A 27,773-nucleotide genomic window follows, 5' to 3' on the forward strand; every position below is an offset into this window, starting at 1 on the left:
GGGAACTAGCTGAACAACAACAAAAAAGACATCAGATGCATATGAAAGAAACAGCAAAATGGCAGATGTAAATCCTACCTTAAGTAGTACTGACATGGAATGCAAATGGTTTAAACACTTCAAAGGCAGTGATTTACAGCATGGATAAAGAGAAAAATGATGCAACTACATGTTGTTTATAATGTGCTGTTTATTATATTTAAAAGTACAAACAAGTTGAAAGTAAAATGATGAAAAAAATACACCAGGTAAACAGTAATCAAAACAAAGCCGGAGTGGCTATATTAATATCAGACAAAATAAATAAGAAAAAAATTGTTAATAAAAATAAAGAAGGATACTTTATAATAATAAAAGAGTTAATCCATCAAGAAGACATAACCATTAGAAATATAGCTACACCTAAAAATGACGCTCCAAAATATATGAAGCAAAAACTGACAGTATTGAAGACAGACAATTCAACAATACTAGTTAAGAGATTTCAATACCCCATTTTCAATTACATATAGAACTAGAAGTTGAACAAGAAAACAGAAGACTCAAATGATACTGTATACCAGCTCACACAGATTATAGAGCACTCCACACAGCAACAGCAGAATATATATTTATCTCAAGTGCACATGGAACATTCACCAGGATAGGCGATAATGTTATGATATAAAAATGTCCCAATAAATTTAAAAGTATAGAAATCATAATAGTATTTTCTACAACCATAATAGAATAAAACCAGTCATCAGTAATAGAAGGGACTTTGGGAAATTCACTAATATGTGCAAATTATAGTTCTAAATCACCAATAAATAAGAGAAAAAATATGAGGTGGATGAAAACAAAATCATAAAACTTATAAAATATTCTCCCTGGATTCCTATAAGGACACTAATTCCATTTATGAAGACTCCACTCTCCTGACTCACTCACTGTCAAAAGACCCCACATCAGAACACCATACACTGAGGGTAAAAATTTCAGCATATGCATTTTTGACATTGTTTATTGAACTAAAGTAATGCATAGACATTTTAAAAACGTATACATATGCTAAATCTCTAAAGCTAAATCTACCAACTATATTTGGAATCACTGCCCTTTTCACCTCCTTTGGAGAGCTCTTCCTTCAATGAACTCTTTTCCTTGGTAACTATCATTCTTTCTCATGAGCTCCTTCCTTTTTTACTGTTAAATATACACATATCCACTCCCCTGCCAAAGTGGGTTTTTGCATTATGCTATATCCCTCTGTGCTCTCATGTTACAGAGCAGTGAGCCAGAAATGAAGAAAACTCAGTTCTATGCTGGTTCCTTCTAATAACATTGGGTAAGTAATTTACCCTCTCCAGGCCTCAGGCTTTCATTGGTGAAATGAGCAAATAATCAATTGTCTCGACACTTCTTATCATCTTGACTGTCCTATGCCTAATACAACTCTACAAATAAAACCCCATACTCAGTGCCTCTACTTTCTATTAAATGCCATTAGAAAATTCTTTTTAAAAATGGCCTTTGTATCTGCTTAGCTACTGCCACTATGTGACACATACAAAACCATTGAAAATTCAGCAGCTTAAAACAATACACATTTATTTAGTTATTGAGTCTGTGGGTTGGTAACACAGGCTGGGTACAGTGGAGCACTTCCAGTCTCAGACGGCTCCCTCGTGGGTCTGGAAGTCAGGTAGCGGTGGGCTAATCCAAGATGGCTGTGGCAGGGTTGACTGGCTCTGGTCCATGTCCAGCAGGCTAACTCAGGCTGTTCTCGCAGAATGACTGAGAAACAAGAGACAAAGTAAACACAGAACACCTCAAGTTTCAGGGTTAGAACTGGCACATTACCTTTGCCACATTTTTTTAGCAAAGCAAGCGAGAAGGGCAACCTAGAAACAAGCAGTGGTGGAATAGGTTCTGCCTTTTACTGAGAGGACATCCAAAGCCACATGACAGAGGGCAGGGGTTCAGAGAATGGTAAAATACCCGGACCACTGCCAGGGGTCGTCAATCTTTTTATAAAACCCACCCACTTTTGCAGTGCTGGTCAATCTGGTCCCTACCGCCCACTAGTGGGCGTTCCAGCTTTCATGGTGGGCCAATCATGGTGCTGTTTGGTTGCTCTGCTACTGCCCACCATGAAAGCTGAAAGCCCACTAGTGGGCAATAGGGACCAGGTTGACCAGCACTGCAAAAGTGGTCGGTTTTTATAAAAAGTTTGACGACCCCTGATTGCAATTGATTTACCACGGCCTTCTAGCCAGATACATTTTCTCAATTCTTATTTCTCAGCACGCCCCCACACTCAGTGTGTAATACCTGTTTATTACCCACTTTTCTTTGAACTAATTCTACACATTTCCTGAACACCTGCTTTGTACAAGGCACTTGTCCCTAGGCTTTCAGAGGATACAACTTTCTGGAAGGGTAGCACAGCATAGCAAGCAGGAAGGGCATGGGCTTTGGATTGAAGACATAGCTGTGCTCCATTTCAGCTCGGCCACCTACTGAATCTGAAAGTGAAGGAGAGACTAGAGTAAGATAAAAAGCAGCAGGCAGAAATCCATGGCATGTAACTTTTAGCTTCCTTCCATCCTTGTCCTCATCTTTTTGGTTCCTTTTTATAGTACTGCCCTATAGCAACTAGGGTTTTCATCAAGATTGTCTGAGACAATGTTCTCTTAATATCATCAGATCTGTAAGCTCAAACTTACATTTCTAGCTGTAACAACCTCTACTGCTTTTCTGGCTCATATTTCCAGTTGTCTGTAGGATGTGACCACTTTTATGGCCAAATTCAGCTCCTCCACAACTGTTCCAAGAAGCACTGTTCTTCCAGGCCTACAGGGTAGGAATACATTGCCACTCCTCTCTTCCCTCTACTCTCCTCCCAATTTCTCAACACATTCTCATTTATTCCTTTGATGTCACTTTCAAGGTATACCCTTGCCCCAGAACTGGTGAAGACAACCTATTTCCTACCACGGGAAGACCTAACTACCAATTTCCTCCTTTTCGATACTTACCCTCAATAATTTTGTCTCATCAATCAACTTTATTTTCCCAATTTAGTTGAATTCACATCAATATGAGTTGTTAGGAAAGAATCAAATCAACACAAAGCATTACTTTCTAATTTTGTTGAGACCGACTGTAACCCAAGTCATATTCAAATCACTACTTTGAGCCTATTTTCTTAGCTATAAAATAAGCTGAGCTGTACCTACCTCACAGAGTGAAATACAAATAGGCAGCTAGAAAAACAGCACAAACCATTGTGATTATATACAGGACAGTGCCACACTCTCACACATGTACATGGACAGCTTTGAGACTTGCTCATAAACCTTCTCTGCCACCTGGAATGCCCCTCCGCCTCTCTTGCCTACCCATCTCCCAATATACCAAAGACATGCTCTTGTTCTGATCCCTCTGATGTCTTATGTGGTACTACAAACAAGAACCATGATATATTTCAACTATTATGTATATACATGGGTAGGGAATTTGCCTTCCCCAAGTATATAGATTGTAAACTGAGACCAGGAACACGGGCAACACCCTGCAGAAGGCTGGAAACCCAGTTTCTCAGCACACTCTTAAGCTGCCTCATTGGATTCACTTCCCTTAAAGTGGGTAGGTACACTTTTAGTTTGGTCAAGAACTGATAGCGGAAAAAGATTATGGCGTCACAAAACCTGAGTATGAATCCTGGTGCACCATGCAATATGTGACTTTGGGCAATTCATTTAACCTGAGTTTCCAGGTCCCTCAACTTCAAAATACCACTAACCTCAAAAGGCTGCTGTTTATAAAGCAGCTAATGTAGTGCCTGCCATGTGTTATTTGTGCCATAGTATGACATCCCTTTCTAATTTGCTGCCCGTGCATTCCCACACAGCCGTAGATGTTGTCTGACAATACGGTAAGTCTGAGAACAATACGCTGCGAGTATCTTCGTGCCTTTTAGCACAAGGAACAGGCAGACACAAATTCTCCTTTTCCAGTTTTTTATTTGCACATTTAACATTCACAAATAATTTGACAGATTTATTCTTTTCATTGGTTCAATATTTATAGGAAAACTCAGGACTAAAATGGAGCACTGAAGGGTTCAAAAAAATCAGCAGCAGGGACGGTGCGGAGTCAAGGTTCAGAGTGAGCAAAGCCTTCACTGTTATCCCCCCACCCCCTAGTTTAACACAAACAGAAAGGCATTCGATTCCACACTACTGCTCTCCGAGGTCTCAGGAATATAACGGGTACTAGACACGACCAGATGCATCCCTTGCCCATAAACACCTGAACAGACAAGTTAAATTCTGATGCATTAACCATCCCTCTGGGATAACTAAAAAGAGGCAGTTGTTACAGAATAAGATTTTACAAGAAAAAGGGGAGGGGTATGTGTGTACAGTGGTGGTGGTGGAAGTGGATTAAGGATGAAGAAGAATGAGGGACTGAGGGCAGCAAAGCTCATGTTTTTCTCACAGGCCTCTAATAGTGTTCTATTATATTCAGGAAAAAGGGTCCAGAGTTGTCGACCTTCAGTCAGTGGTAGGGTATAATGACTAATACTAATATCAGGGCACTTATCCTGGAGACGGAGTGTATTCATTTCATGTACAGAACAATGCAATTCAAAACTGTGCCCTACAACGCACTCACATATAACGTGTTTTTCCCATTTTAAATCAATTTACTGTGCAACCTTGGGGAATTTACCTAAACTTTCTGTGCCTCAATCTTCTACCTGTAAAGTAAGATTTGTAGTGTTTTATGTTGAGCATTAGGGATGCAAGAGAGTCACTTAAGAACAGTGCCAAGTCAGCAAAGACAGAAAGCAGACTGGTGCATGCCCTGGGCCTGGGAGAAGGGACACAGTGAGTGACCAGTAACGGACACAGGGTTTCTTCGCAGAGTGACAAAAATGCTCTAGAATGAGATAGAGGCAACAGCTGCACAATTATGTGAATATATTGAAAAAAATCACTGATTTGTACATCACTTCAAAAGGGTGAATTTTATGGTTAAGGTATCTCAATAAAGCTATAAAAAATTCTTAAAAAAATAGAATAGTGCCTGGCACACAGCAAGTGCCCAATAAATGTTAGCTATTATTAGTAGTAATATTACTGTCATTATTATTTGGCCATCCTACAGCCTGAGTAAATCCCTAAAAATTCTTTATTTTTAATAAAAGCCCACCAAATCTAAAAAAAGTTTTTCTAATTTACATACATGGGTTAACATTCATACATTTACTTCTATCTAAATTGCCTCAGAAATTAATAGTCTGAGAATCACAATCTCAGTATTTTACTCTGAAATAGAACAGCTGCATGCAACGGACATCTGATCATATCATGACAGGCAATACATTACAATGACTTGATGTTACCCAAAATTTTGAAATGACACTTTCACTTTTACCTCCAGGAGTAAACAGAAAGACCAGAATACAGTATATAAAATACATAATTAAGTCTTCAAACACAGGCTGGCTTGCCTTTTAATCACATTTAGGAGGTGCTTTATAAAAAGATAAATGTAGGCCCTAGCCGGTTGGCTCAGTGGTAGAGCGTCGGCCTGGTGTGCAGGAGTCCCGGGTTCGATTCCCAGTCAGGGCACACAGGAGAGGTGCCCATCTGCTTCTCCACCCCTCCCCTTCTCCTTCCTCTCTGTCTCTCTCTTCCCCTCCCGCAGCCAAGGCTCCACTGGAGCAAAGTTGGCCCAAGCACTAAGGATGGTTCTATAACCTCTGCCTCAGGTGCTAGAATGGCTCTGGTTGCAACAGAGCAATGCCACAGATGGGCAGAGCATCGCCCCCTGGTGGGCATGCCTGGTGGATCCCGTTTGGGCGCATGCAGGAGTCTGTCTGCCCCCCCCCCCCCCCCCCGTTTCCAACTTCAGAAAAATACAAAAAAAAAAAAAAAAAAAAAGATAAATGTAGTCAATAGTAAAATGCTTCCGGTCCCATACCCTCTGATCCCACCTTGTCCAACAACAGAAAAAGCCCACTGCAAGGAAAAGACACAATTCAACCCATGCAGTAAGCCTCCTAAGCGGTAAAGGACTTGACAATTAATGACTGACTTTTAAGACTAGACTGCATGTTCAAATATGTATCAGCCGAGTTCTCATAATCTGAACAGTGACGAAATCCAGTGTTAACCGTTCGCGTTGTTAAGGAATGTAACAATGGAGGCTCGAGCTTAGAAGGAGAAACAGCAATAAGCCGCAATGGCAGGGTATGCAGTGCTCGGCAATGATGCTCACCTGCTGGGGTTTCATCTAAAGTATGAAACTTCCTACTCAGTCTGCTGAAGGCCCGTGGTCAAGGCACATATGAGAAAGCAATCAATGAACAACTAAGGTGTCGCAATGTGCAACAAAAAACTAATGATTGATGCTTCTCATCTCTTCGTTCCTGTCTGTCTATCCCTGTCTATCCCTCTGACTCTCTGTCTCTGAAAAAAAAAAAAAAAAGTATGAAACTTCCCAATTCCTGATGCAGGGGTGCCTTCCTTGGAGGCCTCTTCCCTTCTAGCCCTCCTTTCTAGAATTATCCATGTGCCTTTGCAGCAGATCAGGGAAAGCTGTATTGAGGGTTACAACTTGCAGACACTCAGGTCTTGCCACAGGAAGTAATGCACTTTTTGTGTATAATAAGAATATATTTATACCCTCAAACTGACTACTTGTTTTCAGAAAGATAAATATCCACCTGACACACCTTTATTTAAATCAAGTTAAACCATCCCCTAAGTCACCCAAGAGCAACAGATTAATACACAACACAGAACAAGCTGCCTTTACACCCACTATGTATAACCCCCTCCCAAACTTACCCACACAAACTCCTCCTGGAGTTGTAGCCTTAGGAATTTATGACTAAATATTTAGATTGAGTAAAATCTGGTAAAGACTTAATTCCCTTTTGAGAAGCATGGTTATTTCTTTAATTTTACATTATAATCAACGGGGGAGAGAATTATACAACTTTGGAAGAGAGATCTTTAGTGGCCTTTAGAAAATTCCAGACAATGGATATGAATGATAATTTAAGATTAATTTCAAAATTAGGACAGTTTCTTTATCAATTCAAGACTAAAGTATTGGTTTAGTCCCAGAGCAGGTGCAGGGTTTATTTTAAAATTTAAAAGAGAATTTGAAGTAAATACAAATATATAACCAAAAACTTGACCCAAGGCTGGGACAGAAGGTTTGTAATTGACATCATTCCGAGAACCCAACTGTCCAAGGATAGTTTACTTGGCTCATCTGGGGCTGGAGAAAATATGTTTTTAAAATTATATATCTATGTTCAGGTAGTCTTTAAATACAAAACAAATAAATATTTAAAATCTATAATAAAGAAAAATTGTGGAATAAGAAATTTCTAGCTAATTGTATATTTACAATAAATGTTTTCTGACTACTAGTCTTTATCTATTAAGAGTTCTTCAATGTGCAATTTATAAAGGCAGTGGCTCATATTACATTAAAGGAACTTGTCTAGCTCAGAATCGGCCTGCCCCAGACTCTGAGCTTCCAGAAGTCTCCACACTTGTGTGCATAAACAGCAGAGAATACAAGTAGATGCACAAGTACAAATAAGTACACGTCTAAAGGAGAGCTACTTAGCTCTATCAAGTCCAGAACTAAGAGAGTAAGTTGCTATTCCATCACCAAAAACCCCACATCTCTGAGGAAAGTGCTGCGCCGCTCTGAAAAGGCAGCAGCTGTCAACCCAGCTCCGCCCACATCAGCTCTGAGCGTCCAGCTGCTCTACCAATCAGCAGACAGACACCAAAACCCTCCCTGTTCATGTGGTTAAAAGCAGGATTCTGATTTAGCTTTACTTTCCAGGTGGGGCCGTCCTACACAGAATAATTAAGAATTCCATACACCTATATGCTGTATTCAAACTGCCTCATTCTACCTTTAAGAGGTGTCTACGGGATAACATGCCTTCCAGACCCACCAATCTGTATTTCTGAGTTGTTCTACTTGGATAAGCTCAAGCATTGGACCACTGAGAGCTTCCATCAAAAAAAAAAAAAAAAAAAAAAGTACGTGTTGCTGCTAACATGTTTGCTTACATTCGCAGAGCTAGGGCATAAGGTTAAAACTAGAGGGTCAACCAGGTGCTGATTAGCATGGCAGTACGATGAAGGTATAGAAAGATTCAAGAAGCTGGTTTTTTAAATATCTTTTGCTTTTCTTTTAAGCAACTAGAGCAGGATTTTTTATGATCAAGATATGAATACTGGTTAATACATGTTTTCTCCTCCCACATCTATGAACCCCTTCCTAACCTCTGTTCAGCCTTTTTAAACTTAAGAGAAAACTGAAAGAAAATCGATCGACTATCCATTCTTAGGTATTCTAATAAGAGAGGCATAGTCTAATAGTCATAAGACAATGTATTTAAGAACTACACCTGAAAATTGAAAATACAGTTACCAAATCTACTGGACTCCCAGGATGTATCCAGGTCCTTTTCAAGTCATCAGTTGTCACCCAAATGGACCGCAGTCCTTAAGAAGGCATTGTGCTGTGTGTACTATGCACATGTATCTTTAAGAAATAACATTAAGGACAAGAACAGCCTTTCAAACATCAGCTCCTTCTAGAAGTGGCTGCAGGGCTTTCTGGCTCCCTTTTCACCTCCTTCTGCAGTCAGCTACCAACTCCCTCCCAAATCCGACCAAACAGGGCCAGAGGCAAAGCTCGCCAGTCAACTGCATTGTTCAGATGAGCTTTCAGTTCACTGGTTGTTCATTTCCATTTCCTGATTTACTGAGGAGTGAAGGTGAGAATCATCCAACTGATGACAAAATAGAATAAGAACACAGGATAAACGGCCAGGGCTTTGCGGTTTGGAGGCTGGCTGTCAGCAAGAAAAGCTGTAGAGGCTGAAGGAAATAAAACAAAACAGAAAGACTATTAAATACAACGAGTGTGTCACAACTACTAACATTTACAAACCTTAATGTGCTCAGCATGGCCCGGAAGTTCTAACTTCGCTAACAGTCACTTCTATGTGTGACCCTCAGACAGAAAGGCATTCCGCGGCTTAGCGTTCCCAGCAGCTGAGGGCTGCTCGTTTCAAGTACCAAAGCTTTGAAAGTTTGCAACATTTGAGATGGATTCTTACTGTTTTCTGAGAAGTCAGTGAGCTGTGCTGAATAGGCCTTCATAAAAATGTGCAAGGTTTTTTGCTACTATGATAAACAGCATTCTACTGCTGTGTCTTTTGAGTAATTGCTTTTCTTATTAACTTATCAGCTCTTTTGGATGCCATCTCTCTTGTCCACCGGGAAACACCTGATTCTCAATGACCACCCTGCAAAAATATCTTTCCTGAACAACCAGCTGGTACTCTGCCACCTCAGGCAGAACTGCCCACCTTCCTCCCGTTCCCCCGCTGCACCCTGCACGCCTTGCCATCTTCTGCCTGGAACACTGTACCATCTCTAAGGGTTTGCACGCTGGGTTGACGCACTGGACCGGGAACTCAGGCCAGAGACCGTGCCTAGCACAGGGCCGGACACACAGTTTATGCTTAATAAATATTTCCTGAATTAAAGAATGAATACTTCTAAGAGCCTAGTTTCTGAAATACTGCGGGCCTGGGTCCCGGATAACTAAGCCATTCAGAATGACACATATGATCCATGATCAGACTCCAGTGAGGAAATGGAGGCCAGGCCATGGAGCACACGCCTGAGCTTAGCACCCAGTCTTTGTGGTGTCGATTCCAGCACCCTCACACCTTTGTCTGGGACTACTTCTTGGCTTTTAACCATGTTCTAAGCAAAGAGATGTTACTGCACTTAAAATATTAGGCAGTCTGGCCTGACCAGGCGGTGGCGCAGTGGATAGAGCATCGCACTGGGATGCAGAGGACCCAGGTTCGAGACCCTGAGGTCACCAGCTTGAGCACGGGCTCAGCTGGTTTGAGCAAAAGCCCACCAGCTTGAACCCAAGGTTGCTGGCTCGAGCAAGGGGTTACACGGCCTGCTGAAGGCCCGCAGTCAAGGCACGTTTGAGAAGGCAATCAATGAACAACTAAGGTGTTGCAACGCGCAATGAAAAACTAATGATTGATGCTTCTCATCTCTCTCCGTTCCTGTCTGTCTGTCCCTGTCTATCCCTCTCTCTGACTCACTCTCTGTCTCTGTAAAAAATAAATTTAAAAAAAAATTAAAAAAAATATTAGGCAGTCTGTTTATCCCATTTAATAAGATACTACTAAACACTTCTGGTTTAAGGTAAAATTTTAAGAGAATTTTAGAAATGTAGCAACAGTGAGCCCACTGCTTTCAATGCCAAGCTATAGGCTCTTCCTAATCTTTTGCAGAATTTTCTACCGAAGCAGGAAAGTACTATATAACGATACTTAATCTATACTGGGAAGTAGTACAGTCAAGTTCTAAATGGGTATGCGACCTGCTTGGGTTTGAAAGTCGATTCCCCAGTTCACTAGTTCTATGTCCTAAGGCAAGTTGCTTCACCCCTGTGTGTCCGTTCCTCATTTACAAAAATGGGACTACTGCTAATAATTTTTATGTATTAGGGTGGCTGTTAAGGTTAAATGAGATAATACATATAAAGCACTTACAACAGTGCTTGACCTATGATAAGCTATCTATAAATGCTAGCTCTTGTTTATTTTATGATTAATTTGTCAGGAACACCCGTCATTTCTTAAGTCACCTGTCCTCCTATACGTGCCAGGACTAAGACAGGTCTAGCATAATCTCTGTTTCCAATGCTATGCATTATCTAAGGATTCTTTACAAAAATATACGACTCCCCACCTCTTGGAAGTCCAGACTCCCAAGCCAGATAAGATGGACAGCAAATCCATCCACAACCATTTAGAACAGAGGGGTCTATGGACAGCACTGGCAAGAGTCTTAGTCTTCACCTCTAACGCATGCTTTTGTCTGTTCTGCTATTGCAAAAATAAGTATATTCTTACCTACTATAGACCAGGCAAACATCACGATCACCACAAAAAGCCGGACCATGAAGTTTATTGTTCCGTGCTCAGCCAAAAGTACCAGCCGGCAAACCAGCATTGCCACGGTTAAGGGCAGTATACAGTAACCCAGCACACAGAGGCTCTGAAAGAAAGATCTAAAAAACAGCGTACACTCATGAATATCATAGACAGCTGACCTGTGTCATGACAGTATTACACAGATTTCTATGTATCATCGAGGGCTACCTCCCTGCAGATACAGAATACCCAGGCGCTAACACTGACTTTAGGAGGCTAGGCTTCTGCATCAGCACGTTTTCATTTCTCTCTCCACACTCTTCCTTCTCTTTTAAACTCCTTACGACTCAACCATCTAGGATATCAGATGATCTACTCTAACTCCTAAAGACTTCCTTCTCCCACTGAACCTCTAAGACAGTGGTTCTTAATCTTTTCGGATATCAGATGATCTACTCTAACTCCTAAAGACTTCCTTCTCCCACTGAACCTCTAAGACAGTGGTTCTTAATCTTTTCTAGTTTATAGACCTACTTGAGAACTTGTTGAAAGCTATGGACCATCTGTTCCCTGAAATGGACACAATCCTCTAACGCAAAAAAATCCTGCCTCTGATATCAGGGAAGGAGAGAGCATGTGAAGCTTATCAAAGGACCCTGGAGAATTTAAGATAATTTAACCCAACCAGCTTATCTCTGTGTACTGGTTTTAAGAAAACATTCTCTGTGTCCCTCATTTATTTTAATTTTTCTTTTCAAAAATTACCTAACTAGTCAGACTCCCTTAAAAATCTCAGGTGAGATACCAAGCAAATGAAAAAGAATGGATTTTAATAATGCTTACATGTTTCCTCCAAGAAGTTTTGAGTTGAGGGTGATGGTAACGGCACCAAACCAGATAATGACAAACACTTCTGCAAACTGGGGCCCGCCATCATTTTCACTGTCTGCAGAGCCTGTCTGAAGCATTCTGTGACAAGGAAATGGTATGAGAATAGCCTACTCTTCTACTCAGAGCAATCAAGTCAAGGCACGGGTTCTCAAAGTTTGAATCAGGGAACGACTCTATACCTCACCTGAAGCTCTGTCACTTGTAGGCTGTGTGAAAGAAAAATTCCAGAAGGATTTGGCAAGGCTCTTCCTTTCAAATTCCAAATGCCTCTAGAGTACAAGGGGTGCTCCATTTGGCTTTGTTGGAATGTTTAATGGATTACTGAAGACCTTTTTTGGTTAATCAGAGGTTCTAAACTGAAAGGTTAAATGTGGCTCACAGATGTAAGGTTGTTTGTCCAAACAATATTTAAAAGGGTTTTAAATTCAAGTCGACATTATTTTCAAATTGAGAGGTTTCATATAAGAATAATGTCTTTTGGGATTTTCTTGATAAACCATAAGAGTTTCCAATACTGAGCCTCCGGCTGCCAACCCACACACACGTGGTCCAGTTCCTTCTCTAGCCCTTGAATCTGTAATGCTTTGGTTAAAGTTTTGGTTCTAACATTAAAAAACGCAAACAGTCTATAAACCAATTTAGTTGTTGATTTTTCAATATCGAAATATGCAGATTATAACTAAAAGACTGCTTTCAAACTGGGTAACTGAATAGTCTCTTAAATATCCTTTTTTTTTTGTCTAAGAGCTTCATAGATACAAACTGTCTTGAATTTTGGAGTTAGAACACTTGGACTCCGTGTTATTTATTTATTTTTTTCTTAGAAAAACGGTAACATCAAGCTCAAAACCTCTTCTCATTACCGAGTAGAGAAGGTCACGCGCTAAATCTGGCCTGCAAGGCTGTGTGCTCCATTCCCAGCCCCGACAATCTGACGCACAGAACGCTGATGCTAGGCTTCACGTGCTGTCTGGGATGCTTAGTGCTTCAGCTCGGTATAACGAAAACACAGTAACTGGACTGGAACACAGAGAGCCAGATACTGAGCCTAGATCTGCCACTAGATACGTAAACTGCAGCGTATCACTTGGTGTCTTGGGAGTCCAGTTTTCTTCTCTGCAAATAAGTGGGGTTAAGTGACATAATCTCTAAGGTTAATCTTTCAAAATTAAAAATAGTACATGCTTGCCTGACCAGGTGGTGGCGCAGTGGATAGAGGGTCAGACTGGGATGTGGAGGACCCAGGTTCAAGACCCCGAGGTCGCCAACTTGAGTGCGGACTCATCTGGTTTGAGCAAAGCTCACCAGCTTGGACCCAAGGTCGCTGGCTCCAGCAAGGGGTTACTCACTCTGCTGTAGCCCCACGGTCAAGGCACACATGAGAAAGCAATCAATGAACAACTAAGGTGTCGCAAGGAAAAAACTGATGATTGATGCTTCTCATCTCTCTCCATTCCTGTCTGTCTGTCTGTCCCTGTCTATCCCTCTCTCTGAATCTGTCTCTGTAAAAAAAAAAAAAAAAAGTACATGCTCAAGAGCTTCTAATATAAACCGTTCCATCAAGGCTCTGAATTATTTCCTTATTATGGTTATTAAAGGCATAAAAAAATCCGCAGTCAATGTTATTACCTAAAATATAAAATAGCATATACTCGACACATTAAAAAATGGGTGGGGAAGCCAGTAAGACACTTGTTGAATTTAGAATCATAAAAGGTTAGGCCTGGAAGGACCCTCAAGCAACTCCTCTCATAGATGTGCAAGAGAAGACCCAGAGGCTAGGCATCGGACAGTCACACAGAGAAGGCGCGCAGTCGCAGTCAGAGGAGCCAGAGGCTGACCCCATGTCAACCACTGATTATGTGATTGTGGTTCATCCTCAATCTCTATGAACCTAACCGTGTTTACCAAAAAAGGAAAATAAAATTCCCTTCTTGTTACAAGGATAAAATAAGGGACGGTATTTAAAACTTTTCTGTAAACTAGGAAAAATCATACAAATTCTGGTTCTAACAGCCTGAAGTCACTTCGCTGACGGCATCAGGATGAGAGCGAGAACCACGTCCTGGGGTGGGATCTTCCCCTCTACAATCCTGACATCTCCCTCTCCGTGGGCCTGGGCTCTCCTGCCTCTGCCCTCTCCCTTTATATAGAATATACAGGGAAAGCATAACATTTGGAAACGTGGTCTTGCTTTGAACTCGACCACTTCTTTCTCATTCATAGTTTAGTAAGACCGAAAAAGAATCATGTTTGCAAATAAACAGTGCTTAAGCCTATAGATATTTAATTCACTTAATGATGGGGAAGTGTATGAGAGTAAATAAAACTTTGTTGAATAGAAATGGCTAAAATAGGCAGAGAAATCATTGGTACATGGAGGTAGGCATAATTTTTACATCTTTAATGCCATCACTCCTTGAATTTATCTGGAAAGCTACCTGACTTTATACATTTAAGTACATAAGGAGAACACATCACAGAAGTCCTAAATAAAATATTCAGCCAAAATTCCCCTCAACTTTAAAACTCCACAAAAAAAGTCTAGTCTATCTCAAACGACAACGGAAATATGTGTACTTACAATGCCAGCGTCACACAAAGGATCAAAGGGCCCCATAAATCCCCTGCAAGGCAAGAAAAGGCGGAGGACCGTTAGGAAACAACCATGTAGTATTTTCTATCTTGATTCCAATATCTACCTCTCCCACCTTTTGGCTCTTGTGAATAATGCTGCTGTGAACATGAGTGTACAAACAGCTCATGTCAATTCGAGTCTGTGTACACCCAGAAGTGGAATTGCTGGAATTATTCTTTGCTTAATTTTTTTGAGGAACCAACATACTGCTTTCTTTTTTTTTTTAATTATTTTTATTTATTTATTCTTTTTTTTTTTTAGAGGAGAGAGAGAGAGAAGCAGGAAGCTTCAACTCCCATATGTGCCTTGACTGGGCAAGCCCAGGGTTTTGAACTGGCAACCTCACCGTTCCAGGTCAACGCTTTATCCACTGCGCCAGCACAGGTCAGGCCCATACTGCTTTCTATACAAGTTACACCATTTTACACTGCCCCCAGCAACATACAAGGGTTCCAATTTCTCCACATTCGCACAAACAGTTGTTATTTTCTGTTTCTTTGATAACAGCCATCCTAATGGGTGTGAAGTCTCATTGAGTTGTCAGTCATTTCTTTAGATTTCTTAAGTCGTGAATTGTTTTTCTTGTCACTTTGCCAATGGCTATAACAGGACACGGCAGAAGTGCAAATTCTGGCCATGACGTGCCCACCCTTTGTGCTAGCCTATCTATCTGGCCCCACACTGGACTTTAACATATGATAGAAGCTCATGTTTCTCATTAATCTGCAAACTAACACGCTAGTTCTGCACTGGAGAGGCGCTGACCTGGAAACCTCGGTTTTAATCCTGCCTGTGTGATCCTGACAAAGCACTCAGCTTTTTTTTTTTTTTTTTTTTTAACAGAGACAGAGAGAGGGATAGATAGGGACAGACAGACAGGAAGGGAGAGAGATGAGAAGCATCAATCATCAGTTTTTCGTTGCAACACCTTAGTTGTTCACTGATTGCTTTCTCATATGTGCCTTGACCATGGGGCTACAGCAGACCAAGTAACCCCTTGCTTGAGTCAGTGACCTTGGGTTCAAGCTGGTGAGCTTTGCTCAAACCAGATGAGCCTGTGCTCAAGCTGGCAACCTCGGGGTCTCGAACCTGGGTCCTCCGCATCCCAATCTGACGCTCTATCCACTAGCTATTATTCCAATTTGACAGTTGAACATTTTGCCTTCACAACTTCCACAAATATTTTTTACAGTGCCTATTCTAGCAGGTGAGGACAGAATCTATATTTCACTGATGAGGACAATACACTAAAATCTTCCAATCTCTGAAATTCCATTTGAAATTTTTAACTTCTTCCTAAATTTTCAATTATATACTCATTTATACATTTTTCCATCCTGCAAAATGATGTCAGTTTTATTACCACAGAGCCTGTGCCATATAAAGTACTTATGAGAAGGTACAATAAGAAGCAGCAAATCCTCAAAAACCTCATATACTTACAATCTCTCAAAAGAGTATTACTTTTCCTTGGGTACAAAACATGCATGAATTTTTTCCCCACAGCTTTTAGATCACGCATCTGAAAGACATAAACAACTATTGTATTGTGAGAACCAAGGTTGCCAGGCAGCTCCCTAATTAAATTTGCTAAAATTTCTTTTATTTCAATCTCCTGGGAATCCTTTGTTAAATTTTAGAGCAAAAATTTAAGTTCAACCCCTTCACTACACAAACCACAGAGGCAGGTTGTTTCTATTAACTCCTTAGGCCAACATGTAACTCTTTAGCACATCCCCTCCATCCTGTTTTGATTTTTAAAACTCTGTACAAGAGAAATATAGCCCTCTTAATATGGTACTTATAAAAACTAAAATCTGTCCTGCAAAACATAGCATCTGACTTTCAGTTTATACACGATGACACCCCAAGGGCCAATTAGCCTGCTTCCTAGCCACCATTTTCTTCACACTATACAAAATAAATTTTCAACACTCCCAATTTAACTGGCAAATAAATCCTAGAAGCCTGGTTAACTAATAATCAAGACATTTTAGGAAGGGTATGGTAATAAAACCTCTCAAGAGATAGCCGAGATAATTCCATCCTAATTTTTCACAGAAATTTCTTCATGTCATTAATAGTTCTGTGTAAACATGATTTTTAATGGTTTAGCATTCTACCACATAGATGTAACATAGTTTATTTAACCTTTATTCTCCCCTATTGTAAAGAATGGTGTAATGAACATCTTTGCATATTAATATTTTTCAGCATTTTGAAAAGTATTTTTTTTTTTGTATTTTTCTGAAGTGAGAAGCAGGGAGGCAGAGACAGATTCCCGCGTGCGCCCAACCGGGATCCACCCGGCATGCCCACCAGGGGGCAATGCTCTGCCCATCTGGGGCGTTGCTCTGCTGTGACCAGAGCCATTCTAGTGCCTGAGGCAGAGGCCATGGAGCCCTCCTCAGTGCCCGGGCCGACTTTGCTCCAATGGAGCCTTGGCTGCCGGAGGGGAAGAGAGAGACAGAGAGGAAGGAGAGGGGGAAGGGTGGAGAAGCAGATGGGTGCTTCTCCTGTGTGCCCTGGCCGGGAATCGAACCTGGGACTTCCACATGCCAGGCCGACGCTCTACCACTGAGCCAACCAGCCAGGGCCAAACAGTATTTTTGTATTAAAATTGTTTCCTTATACTATATCTGGAGAAGCGGAACTACAAGATTAAAAAGATCTGAAAAATTTAAGATTATTAATACCCCTTGTAACCAAACTCATTTCCAAAGAGGCTGTACCAAATTATTCTCAAGGAGAGAACCAGAAATGTCAATAAACATATACTGAACCAAACAAAAATAATATGAAGTGCTATTAGTTATTTAATTCACTGACACTGAACAGAAATTCTCTCAACTAGTCTAACTTACGATGGTGCTCTGGACAGATTCATTTAATGTGGAGTTGTCGAGTTCCCGAATGTGGGATCTAATAGGAATGGTGATTTCTCCTTCCACCGGGATATCTTGTGAGATGGATATATCCGAAAGGCCTGCAAACTAACAAGAATTAGAAAAAACAATTAAAAGCCTATAATTGACTGCTGCATTCCTCAAAGATATCAGTTCTTAGAGAGTAGGGACGCTGTCTTTTTGTAGGGTTTTATACAGTTTTTAAAATAAAAGCTCAACCGGCAAACAATGCAGTTAATTAAAATTCTCAAATGCTATTTCTTTTCATTTAAAGGAGATGGCATATAATGGGAAAAAAATTATAATGCAAATGACAAACGCTTATTGCCCTCAAATATTTGGTTGTTTCCAGGCACGAAATCTTCACGTGACACAATCTAGCAAAACATATATACTATGGAGTACTACTCAGCTATAAGAAATGATGACATCGGATCATTTACAATAACATGGATGGACCCTGATAACATTATACTGAGTGAAATAGGTAAATCAGAAAAAACTAAGAACTGTATGAACCCATATATAGATGGGACATAAAAATGAGACTCAGAGACATGGACAAGAATGTGATGGTAATGGGGGTGGGGTGGGGAATGGGGAGGGGGCGAGGAAGGAGAGAGGGGGGTGGGGGGAGGGGAGGGGCACAAAGAAAACCAGTTAGAAGGTGATGGAGGACAATTTGACTTTGGGTGAGGGGTATGCAACATAATCAAATGTCAAAATAATCTGGAGATGTTTTCTCTGAACATATATACCCTGATTTATCAATGTCACTGCATTAAAATTAATAATAAAAAAATGTAAAAAAAAAAAAAAAAGACTGCAGGGCAAAGCCCCAGCTGTGCCACGCTTCTGCTCCTGAGCGGCCTCTGCTGGCTAACATGGAGGATCGCATGAAGCCTAAAGGGAAACCCAGAGGAACAGGGAACGGGCCAAGTACATCCTCATCTACACTCTTTTTACCAGGTTACCTGGCAACCACAGATCAAATAACACTTCCAAAGCAAACTGCAAGATTGCAAACTTTTAAAGTCTTATGTACATCTGCCAAGTTCTATTATTGTGACAGAAACTCTGAAATGTTCAAATTCCTACGAAAACAGAATTAATCCCATCTCGTGGTTTTTGGACCAATGAGCACAGTATTTCCTGGGCAACAAGTGGTAAGTAAATGAAATACAAAACAGTATACTAAAATTTTAAATAAAATAAGGTTGTTCAAAAACCTTATGAAAATCACCTTCTCAATCACACTCTGAAGAGAAATGCAAATTGAAACTTCTTGAAATAAAAATCTTCACCTGATAGAGTGGCAAAAATTCTAAAGTTTCACAACATACTCTGCAGGTGAGGCTGAGGGAAAGAACACTGGCCTCTCCCATGGGGGGGCAGTCCTCCACACCGCTGAAGAGAAACCTGGCAACAGCTAGCAAATGTGGATTGTTGTAACATACCAAAAAGCTGAGAAATTAATATCGATATTCTGGGAAGAAATGTCAGGCTTTCCTGTCCCGTCCCTCCTTTGGGGAGGGGAGGAAGAAGAATGTACAAGTTTCTGGCTTGCAATAACAATGGGTCATTTAGTTTTATTTTATTTATTTTATTTTTTTTACAGAGACAGAGTGAGAGTCAGAGAGAGGGATAGACAGGGACAGACAGACAGGGACGGAGAGGGATGAGAAGCATCAATCATTAGTTTTTCATTGCACGTTGTGACACCTTAGTTGTTCATTGATTGCTTTCTCATATGTGCCTTGACCTGGGGCCTTCAGCAGACCGAGTAACCCCTTGCTCAAGCCAGCGACCTTGGGTCCAAGCTGGTGAGCTTTGCTCAAATCAGATGAGCCCGTGCTCAAGCTGGCAACCTCGGGGTCTCGAACCTGGGTCCCAGTCCGATGCTCCATCCACTGCGCCACCACCTGGTCAGGAGGGTCATTTAGTTTTAAATCTAAAGTAAAGGTTAACGGAGAAAATTCTTCTCTTTCAATGGGAGACAGAATTTACATACCACCCTACATTGATTGAGGTTCCTCCCCTTTGCTGGAATCTTGAGAGTAACATACCTCTAGGCAAAGGAACCCTAAAAGATTTGTAAACATCGTTGATTGTGTTACCTTGAAAGTCTTTAATGTTTCTGTGTATCCCCTAAACAAATGTTGTCAGCTTGTGCCATGATGTCATGCTCTCCCCCCGCCCCTGTGTGATCAAGGGTATATAAGCAGCCCCTGAAATATTTTTGGCTTGCACAAGATTTGGGTCTGCTACCCCGTGTAAGCTATATGCGACTGGCATATTTAAATCTCCTCCTTTAATAAAACTCTTTGAAATTCATCTGGACTTAGTGTCTCTACATAAACCCTATGGAGTGAGGTACGGTACCTTTCAGAATCTGGGGTATGGTACTTTTAGAACAGGATGAATCACTTACTCAGTGATGCCACTTTTAGGAGTCTAAAGATAAAACGGCAAGAACACAAAAAGACATACATACATGATGCTTTTCATCACAACACTATCTGTAAAAGCAAAACCCTGACATTAACCCAAATGCTCATCACTAGAGGACTAGTTAAATCAACTATAGTACGTCCACATAAAGGAGTACAGTGCGGCTGCAAGAAAGAATGAGAATATCTCTAAAGAACTATTGTCAAGTGTTGAATTAAAAAAATATATGGAGAAAAGCTTTTATATGCTACCATTTATCTAAGACTAAAGAGGATACAAATATTTATACTATCTACTTTTAAATGTAAAAAATGTATAAGAAATGATCACGTGTAATGTGACTTAAGTCATATATAATGTAAGAAATAAGTTATGATTTTCTTTGAGAGGAAGAGACGAGAGAGATAGAGGGCAAGAGAGAAGCATCAACTCGTTGCTCCACTTAGTTGTGCCACCGATTGCTTCTCATATGTGCTCTGACCAGGGCTCTAACTGGAGACCTCGGGGGTTGAGCCAGCACCCCTGGGATCAAGCCAGCACCTTGGGGTCAAGCCCTGACCAGGGCTCAAACTGGAGACCTTGGGGGTCGAGCCAGCACCCCTGGGATCAAGCCAGCACCCTTGGGGTCAAGCCCTGACCAGGGCTCAAACCCGAGACCTCGGGGGTCGAGCCAGCACCCCTGGAATCAAGCCGGCACCCTAGGGTCAAGCCCTGACCTGGAGTTGAGCAGGTGCTCTTGGGATCTAGCCCGCAACTGGTGACCTTGGAAGACTGTAGCTTAACCTGTGAGGTTTGACCTAACTCCAGCTAACTGGTTTCAGAAGTCACTGCAGTCACTAAAGTGCCATGACACTCCCACCCCATTTCCCATCTCAACAGAATTGGTATCATTACTCATTGAGCTGAGCCAGGATCTTTGGCCCATCAGCCCCAGGTAAGACAGACAGGACTTGCAGGCCCTCAGCTAGTGGACCCCACTCTCTGGCTAGCCCCTCGACAGGAATGAAAGGTAGCTCGGACCCCATGTCTCTCCTCTTGCCCCTGTGCAGGCAGGCTCATGCACATGCACATGCACGCACATGGGCGCACAGAGACCTACATGCTCGCTCTGCAACCTGGCTTGAGCCACAGGGCTTAAAATTTAGCAAAAGCAGGGCGTACAACTTTAAGAAAGCAGCTGGGGCCTGACGTCTGGTGGCTCACTGGATGGAACATTGACCTGGAATGCTGAGATCGTGGGTTCAGGATGCTGGGCTTGCCTGGTCAGGATACATATGGGAGTTGATGCTTCCTGCTCCTCCCTTCTCTCTCTCCTCTCTAAAATGAATGAATGAAACCTTTAAAAAAAAGTGGCTGGAACAGATGGATTATATCAGGGATAGTCAACCTTTTTATACCTACCGCCCACTTTTGTATCTGTTAGTAGTAAAATTTTCTAACCGCCCATCGGTTCCACAGTAATGGTGATTTATAAAGTAGGGAAGTAACTTTACTTTATAAAATTTATAAAGCAGAGTTACAGCAAGTTAAAGCATATAATAATAATTACTTACCAAGTACTTTATGTCGGATTTTTGCTAAGTTTGGCAGAATAAATCTTTATAAAATAACTTACTATAGTTAAATCTATCTTTTTATTTATACTTTGGTTGCTCTGCTACTGCCCACTATGAAAGCTGGAACGCCCACTAGTGGGTGGTAGGGACCAGGTTGACCAGCACTGGGTTATACTAACAACTAATATCCTGGAGAAAGGAATCGATCAGCAAGGGTAGGGTTGGGGCAGCATCAAGCAGGAACCAGGCAAGTCCAAGAGGCCTGGTTCTAAGAAGTGGAAGGGGGTCTCTAGACAGTTCATTCACCTGGGAGTTCCTTCATTATGGACCCAAAGCTACAGCCATTATTACAGTTCTTTTTCCTTCTCCCTAAGTATACAAGCAAGAGATAGGCATTACCCAAGATTCAGTCTTTCCAACTCTATGCAGATGACTTATAAATTAACATGTCTAGCCCAGACCTCTTGAGTCTTAAAGTCCAGGTTTTAGAGTCCAGCAGCCTGCTGCCTATCTACTGGAAGGCCTTCCAGTATCTCAAACTGAACATGTACAGAAGCGAATTAATTAATCACCTTTCAGGGCCGCCATCCTCGTCTCATGTATTTCCGTTCAGGGCATCTCTAACCTCCCATCTGGCTACTCCCTTGCTTTTCAAAATGTATTGGGAGCAGCAGCAGCAGCACCTGGGCTTGTTAGAAATGGGCCTCATTCCAGACCGACTGAATTAGAATCTGCAATTTAACACGATTCCCCAGATGACTGCTATGCACACTGAAGTTTGCAAAACTGATCTAAGACACTTTCTCCCGAGCACTGAAAACCCTCATGGATCCTGCTGTCCTCCAGTCCTCGTGTCCCCGCCACTGCGGTAGTCAACGTGGCCATCACTTCTTCCTAGAACTACGTCAACAGTTTCGCTGGTCCCCCAGATTCGACATTGTCTGTGGTAACTCTTCCTCTATTCTGTTGTCAAATTCATGATTTTAAACACTTTCCTCCTCAAAAACTTCCGCTGGCTCCTCACTGCCTATTAAACCTCCCAGCTTAGTAGTCAGTAAGACACAACCCTTATTGCATGACTATATGCACCAGGCACTCTACCAATATTCTATAATACATGGGTTAACTCATTTATAATTCACCTAAGAACCCTATTACATAAATATTTCTAAATCTCCATTTTACAGATGAGAAAACTGAGATACAGAGGAGTTTGGTAATTTCCCCAGTAGTCCATAGCTAGTTAAATGACAGAACTTAGAATCAAACCTAGGCAATTTGACCCTAGAGCGAGCATCCCTAACCAATGTTCCATACAGCCTCCTTAATTCAGTAGCCTTATCTTTTAGGGATTACGTCCCAATACTTCCCTGTGCTTCAGCCAAAGATATCTTTCTGTTTTCCTGGAAATACATTAGTACCTCCCAACCTTTGTATCTGCCCGGAGAAGAGGCTGTGTAGTGTCCCGGCCAGATAGCTCAGTTTGTTAGTGTAGAGTGGTGGGCAAGGGGAAAGGTCACCTGAGACACCAGACCCCGGAACTTGGCTAGAACCGCCCACATCCATGCGCGCCAAAAAACTTCCCAGGAGCTCTTTGGAAAAAAGTGACTGTCCATCAGCGAGATTTCACCACGTCATATTAGCTCACCACCCTAAAGACCCTTTAAATATCCCCCACGCGGGTCACCCTATGCAACTTCCCTGGCCTCTGTGTCCCCGGGACCAGGGAACATCCTCAGGCGGGATGTACTCTGTACCCAATAAAGCTTTTGCTTATCCACACTTTGTGGCTACGCCCCTTCCTTTTTCCTCTGCGGGGAATACCTTACAGTTAGAGCAGAGGTAGTCAACCTTTTTATAACTACTGCCCACTTTTGTATCCGTTAGTATTAAAATTTTCTAACCGCCCACCAGTTCCACAGTTATGGTGATTTAAAAGTAGGGAAGTAACTTTACTTTATAAAATTTATAAAGCAGAGTTACAGCAAGGTAAAGCATATAATTACTTACCAAGTACTTTCTGTCGGATTTTCGCTAAGTTTGGCAGAATAAATCTTTATAAAACAACTTACTATAGTTAAATCTATCTTTTTACTTATACTTTGGTTGCTCTACTACCGCCCACCATGAAAGCTGGAACGCCCACTAGTGGGCGATAGGGACCAGGTCGACTACCACTGAGTTAGAGCATTGTCCTAAAGCACAGAGGCTACCAGTTCAAACCCCAATCAGGGCACATACAGAAACAAATTGATGTTCCTGTCTCTCTCCCCCTCCCTCTCTCTAAAATCAATAAAAATGAAACAGGCCCTGGCCGGTTGGCTCAGCGGTAGAGCGTCGGCCTGGTGTGCGGGGGACCCGGGTTCAATTCCCGGCCAGGGCACATAGGAGAAGCGCCCATTTGCTTCTCCACCCCCACCCCCTCCTTCCTCTCTGTCTCTCTCTTCCCCTCCCACAGCCAAGGCTCCATTGGAGCAAGGATGGCCCGGGCGCTGGGGATGGCTCCTTGGCCTCTGCCCCAGGCGCTAGAGTGGCTCTGGTCGAGACAGAGCAACGCCCTGGAGGGGCAGAGCATCGCCCCCTGGTGGGCAGAGCGTCGCCCCTGGTGGGCGAGCCAGGATCCCGGTCGGGCGCATGCGGGAGTCTGTCTGACTGTCTCTCCCCGTTTCCAGCTTTGGAAAAATACAAAAAAAAAAAAAAAAAAAGAAAGAAAAAAAAAAGAAAGAAACAAAGAAAAAACAACAAAAGCAATTCTTAAGCTAAAATAAAAAAAGATGTGCAGGACTCCTGGCCAGCATCTGGGCTTCAGAAGCCTAGGTTCAAATTTCAGGCCAGACCACTAACTGCTGGTGAAACTCTAGAAAAATTTTCAAACCTCTCTGAGTCTCACCTCCTCATCTGTAAGTAAAACACAGTTTAAAAACCACCTAGCTGAGCCTGACCAGGCGGTGGCACAGTAGATAGAGCGTCGGACTGGGATGCGGAAGGACCCAGGTTCAAGACCCCGAGGTCGCCAGCTTGAGCGCGGGTTCATCTGGTTTGAGCAAAAAGCTCACCAGCTTGGACCCAAGGTCACTGGTTACTCCTTCTGCTGAAGGTCCGTGGTCAAGGCACATATGAGAAAGCAATCAATTAACAACTAAGGTGTCAAAACGAAAAACTGATGATTGATACTTCTCATCTCTCTCCGTTCCTGTCTGTCCTTCTCTCTGACTCACTCTCTCTCTGTCCCTGTAAAAAAACAAACCAAAAAACAAAAAAACAAACAAACAAAAAAACCACCTAGCTCAAACGGCTGCTGTGAAGTTTAGAAAATATGCAGACAATGTTCCACACAATCCTGGCATATAGGAGGTAATCAATCATTTGTAATTATTTTTATCAGCTGGAATTTCAAATCAGAATCATCCTTTGAGGCCCTCTCAAACACCATTTCTCCTATGCAGCCTGCTTCCTCACCCCAACCAGATATGATAGCATCTTCTTTCGAATTGTGTTACTATTTTCTGCCTTATTTTAGCATTGCACACTTGTCTTACCCCTACAAATTAAACTGTTAAGCACCATAAGGTCAGGCTATTTGTAGTCCCTAAATCAACGAGAAAAGTGCCTTACCCTCTGTAGTTCAATAAACATTGTTGAATGGAAGTGGAGTGGATACTGAGTAATGAGTGACCAGAACCACTTAAATTAATCGGAGAACGTTTCATTAAAAGAGCAGTGGAGCAATTTAAATGAATGACAGGAACTGAAAACAACTAGGCACCCATATCTATGTCACCTCAGGTACTCTGTGTATATTCTCAGCTCATTTAGTGCTTTCACTAAATCTGTGATGAGCTACTATCCCCATTTCCCAAGTAAAAAAATGGGGTCAGGGTGATTTCTTCAAGGTCTCAAATGCTCTGTGAGAACCTGGTCCTACTCACTGTCTTTCACTGCTGTATCCTCAGTGCCTAAGAGTGCCTAGAACATAGGAGATGCTAAAAAGACCTTTGTTGACTGAAGAGGTAAACAAATAGTAAGAAGAACCAGAACCAGAATCAATTTCACCTGATTCCCAGTTCAGTCCTCTACTAAGTTGCCAATTTAAAACAGAGGAATGGGATGGACCATTTATTGAGCAACTGCTATGTAACTAAATACTCTTTGGGAGCTAACTGAACTCTGTTTAGGATAAGGGTCTTAGAGGCAGAATGTTGAGTTCATTACACTCTTCATGGCCCTGAGTTCATGGCCCTGATTGTATTAGGCCCTTTACATAAAACCATGTCATTTCATCTTCTTAAAAACTCCTTGAGGCACGCATTTTTTATCTCCGTTTTAGAAATGAAGAAATACTCTCCATGAAATGACTTGTCCAAATCCATACAAAGTAGCAGAGTGGATGATTACAGTCCAGGTAAGTTTAACTGCAAAACCTCTGCTATTATTAAATACTTGTCCAGGCTTTGGGCTTGTACTTGCAACAGAAATAGTAGCTCTTGTACAAACAGTAGCAAGACAGCATCATGAAAAGGACAGCAAGGAGCTGCGACAAGTAGGGCAGGGATTAAAGCAACATTACCTGGGCCACTGAGCAAATCAATAACCAACCTGCCACGTTGCATTCTCCCATTAACCCTAAATGCTGCTGCTCCAACACGGGCCAGTGACAGGTCTTGAAAAAAAAATTACGGGACGGCAGAAGCAAAGATACTTAAGAAATCACCTAAAGCTCGGCATTTAACATAATGTCGGGGACGAGAAGAAGCCCCGAGAGTACGGAAAAGGACAGTGAATGAAGATTTCACTAGAAGGCGTGGAAGAAATGAGGAGGGCGAAGGAAGCGGATAGCCCCAGAGCAGGTGCAGGGCAGGGACTGGTTGCAGCATCGGGCACAGGAAGCGCCTGCCGGGAGGCCGGGTTCCGGCTCTCAGGCCACGAGCCCGTCACCCGGCTTCCTTAAGGGACACTCTGCCTCACCCTCGGTCCCTTCTGTCGCAGATCCCCAGCTCACCAGGGGCCTGGCCGATGCCGTCCCCGGGTCTTCTGGAGAGTCCGCCGCCTCCGCCATCTTGGCCCTCCTGCTCCCGGGTCGCTCCCACAGGCCTTTGCGGAACCTAAGACGTGGAAGTCGCGGACCGTCGGCGCGCCGGCGCGCGATTGTCGCGTCACCAGTAGGCGTCTGGTAGCGGCTGGCGGTCCTGGCTGTTAACCGTCCTTTGTCCTTCGGCTGTTGGGGAGCGGCACGTGCCTCCTCGCTTCGCTTCTTCGGGCCACGGACCCGCCACACAGGGTCCTCTTTCACACCCAGCCGCGATTCTCACAGCGCCCCGTAGGTCTCAGGGCTGCGGCCGCGCTGGCCTCGCGCCCGCTTCCGCGCCCGTTCGGGCTCTCAGGAGCGGCTTGGAGCTCTGGCCCCGCCCTTGGGCTCTCGGAAGCCTCAAGTTTTCTTGTTCCTGATTGAAGGGGTGACGCCCTCGCTAGCCCGGATAGCCCTTGTGCGGCCAGTCTCCTGCGCTTCTCATCCCGCTGCCTACAGCATCTCAAGTCCTCGAACTTTGTAATTCGTAGACTGTCTCCACACCGACCTTCAAGGTCACTTTTCTCCCTCACCCCCTTTGAAGGGGGCGGAGCTTCTCAATAAGCATTGAGTAACATTTTATTTATTTATTTTTATTTTATTATTATTATTTTTTGTATTTTTCTGAAGCTGGAAACGGGGAGAGACAGTCAGACAGACTCCTGCACGCCCACCAGGGGGCGACGCTCTGCCCACCAGGGGGCGTCGCTCTGCCGCCACCAGAGCCACTCTAGCGCCTGGGGCAGAGGCCAAGGAGCCATCCCCAGCGCCCGGCCATCTTTGCTCCAATGGAGCCTTGGCTGCAGGAGGGGAAGAGAGAGACAGAGAGGAAGGAGAGGGGGAGGGGTGGAGAAGCAGATGGGCGCCTCTCCTGTGTGCCCTGGCCGGGAATCGAACCCGGGACTTCTGCACGCCAGGCCGATGCTCTACCGCTGAGCCAACCGGCCAGGGCCCATTGAGTAACATTTTAATCCCACTACAGCGTCCACAATTGCTAAGGGATTTGGGGCAGATACTGAAAATAAGTTCAAGGTCTAAAAGAGGGTGATTATTGTTAGAATAACTTTATAAGCACAGTTTTTTCACTTATTCATTTTAGAGTGAAGAGGAGGGAAATAGAGAGAGAAGGGAGGAGGAGCAGAATGCATCAGCTCCCATATGTGCCTTGACCAGGCAAGCCCCGGGTTTTGAACCCGCGACCTCAGCGTTCCAGGTTGACGCTTTATCCACTGCACCATCACAGGTCAGGCTGTAAACC

At 42.8% G+C, this 27,773-nt stretch overlaps 1 protein-coding gene across 4 annotated transcripts; it reads right to left on the bottom strand.

The window, feature by feature from the left end:
• Positions 1–262: 262 nt before the first annotated feature.
• YIPF6 (Yip1 domain family member 6) lies at positions 263–26,785 on the bottom strand. 4 transcript variants are annotated; one of them, XM_066356020.1, is made up of 7 exons: positions 26,416–26,552; positions 17,402–17,530; positions 15,981–16,076; positions 14,484–14,526; positions 11,852–11,977; positions 10,988–11,145; positions 263–1,776 (listed from the first exon to the last, which is right to left on the bottom strand). In XM_066356020.1, the coding sequence occupies exons 3-7, from the start codon at positions 16,057–16,059 to the stop codon at positions 1,598–1,600; spliced, it is 585 nt and encodes a 194-aa protein (XP_066212117.1). In that variant the 5' UTR covers positions 16,060–16,076; positions 17,402–17,530; positions 26,416–26,552; the 3' UTR covers positions 263–1,597. The 4 variants fall into 4 exon arrangements, with proteins under 4 accessions (XP_066212117.1, XP_066212116.1, XP_066212114.1 ...); XM_066356019.1 differs by having other exon boundaries at positions 267–1,776; positions 15,981–16,059; positions 26,416–26,550; XM_066356017.1 differs by having other exon boundaries at positions 1,583–1,776; positions 15,981–16,059; positions 26,450–26,785.
• Positions 26,786–27,773: the final 988 nt, after the last annotated feature.

The sequence above is a fragment of the Saccopteryx leptura genome, chromosome X, assembly GCF_036850995.1.
Source record: "Saccopteryx leptura isolate mSacLep1 chromosome X, mSacLep1_pri_phased_curated, whole genome shotgun sequence".
NCBI lineage: Eukaryota > Metazoa > Chordata > Mammalia > Chiroptera > Emballonuridae > Saccopteryx > Saccopteryx leptura.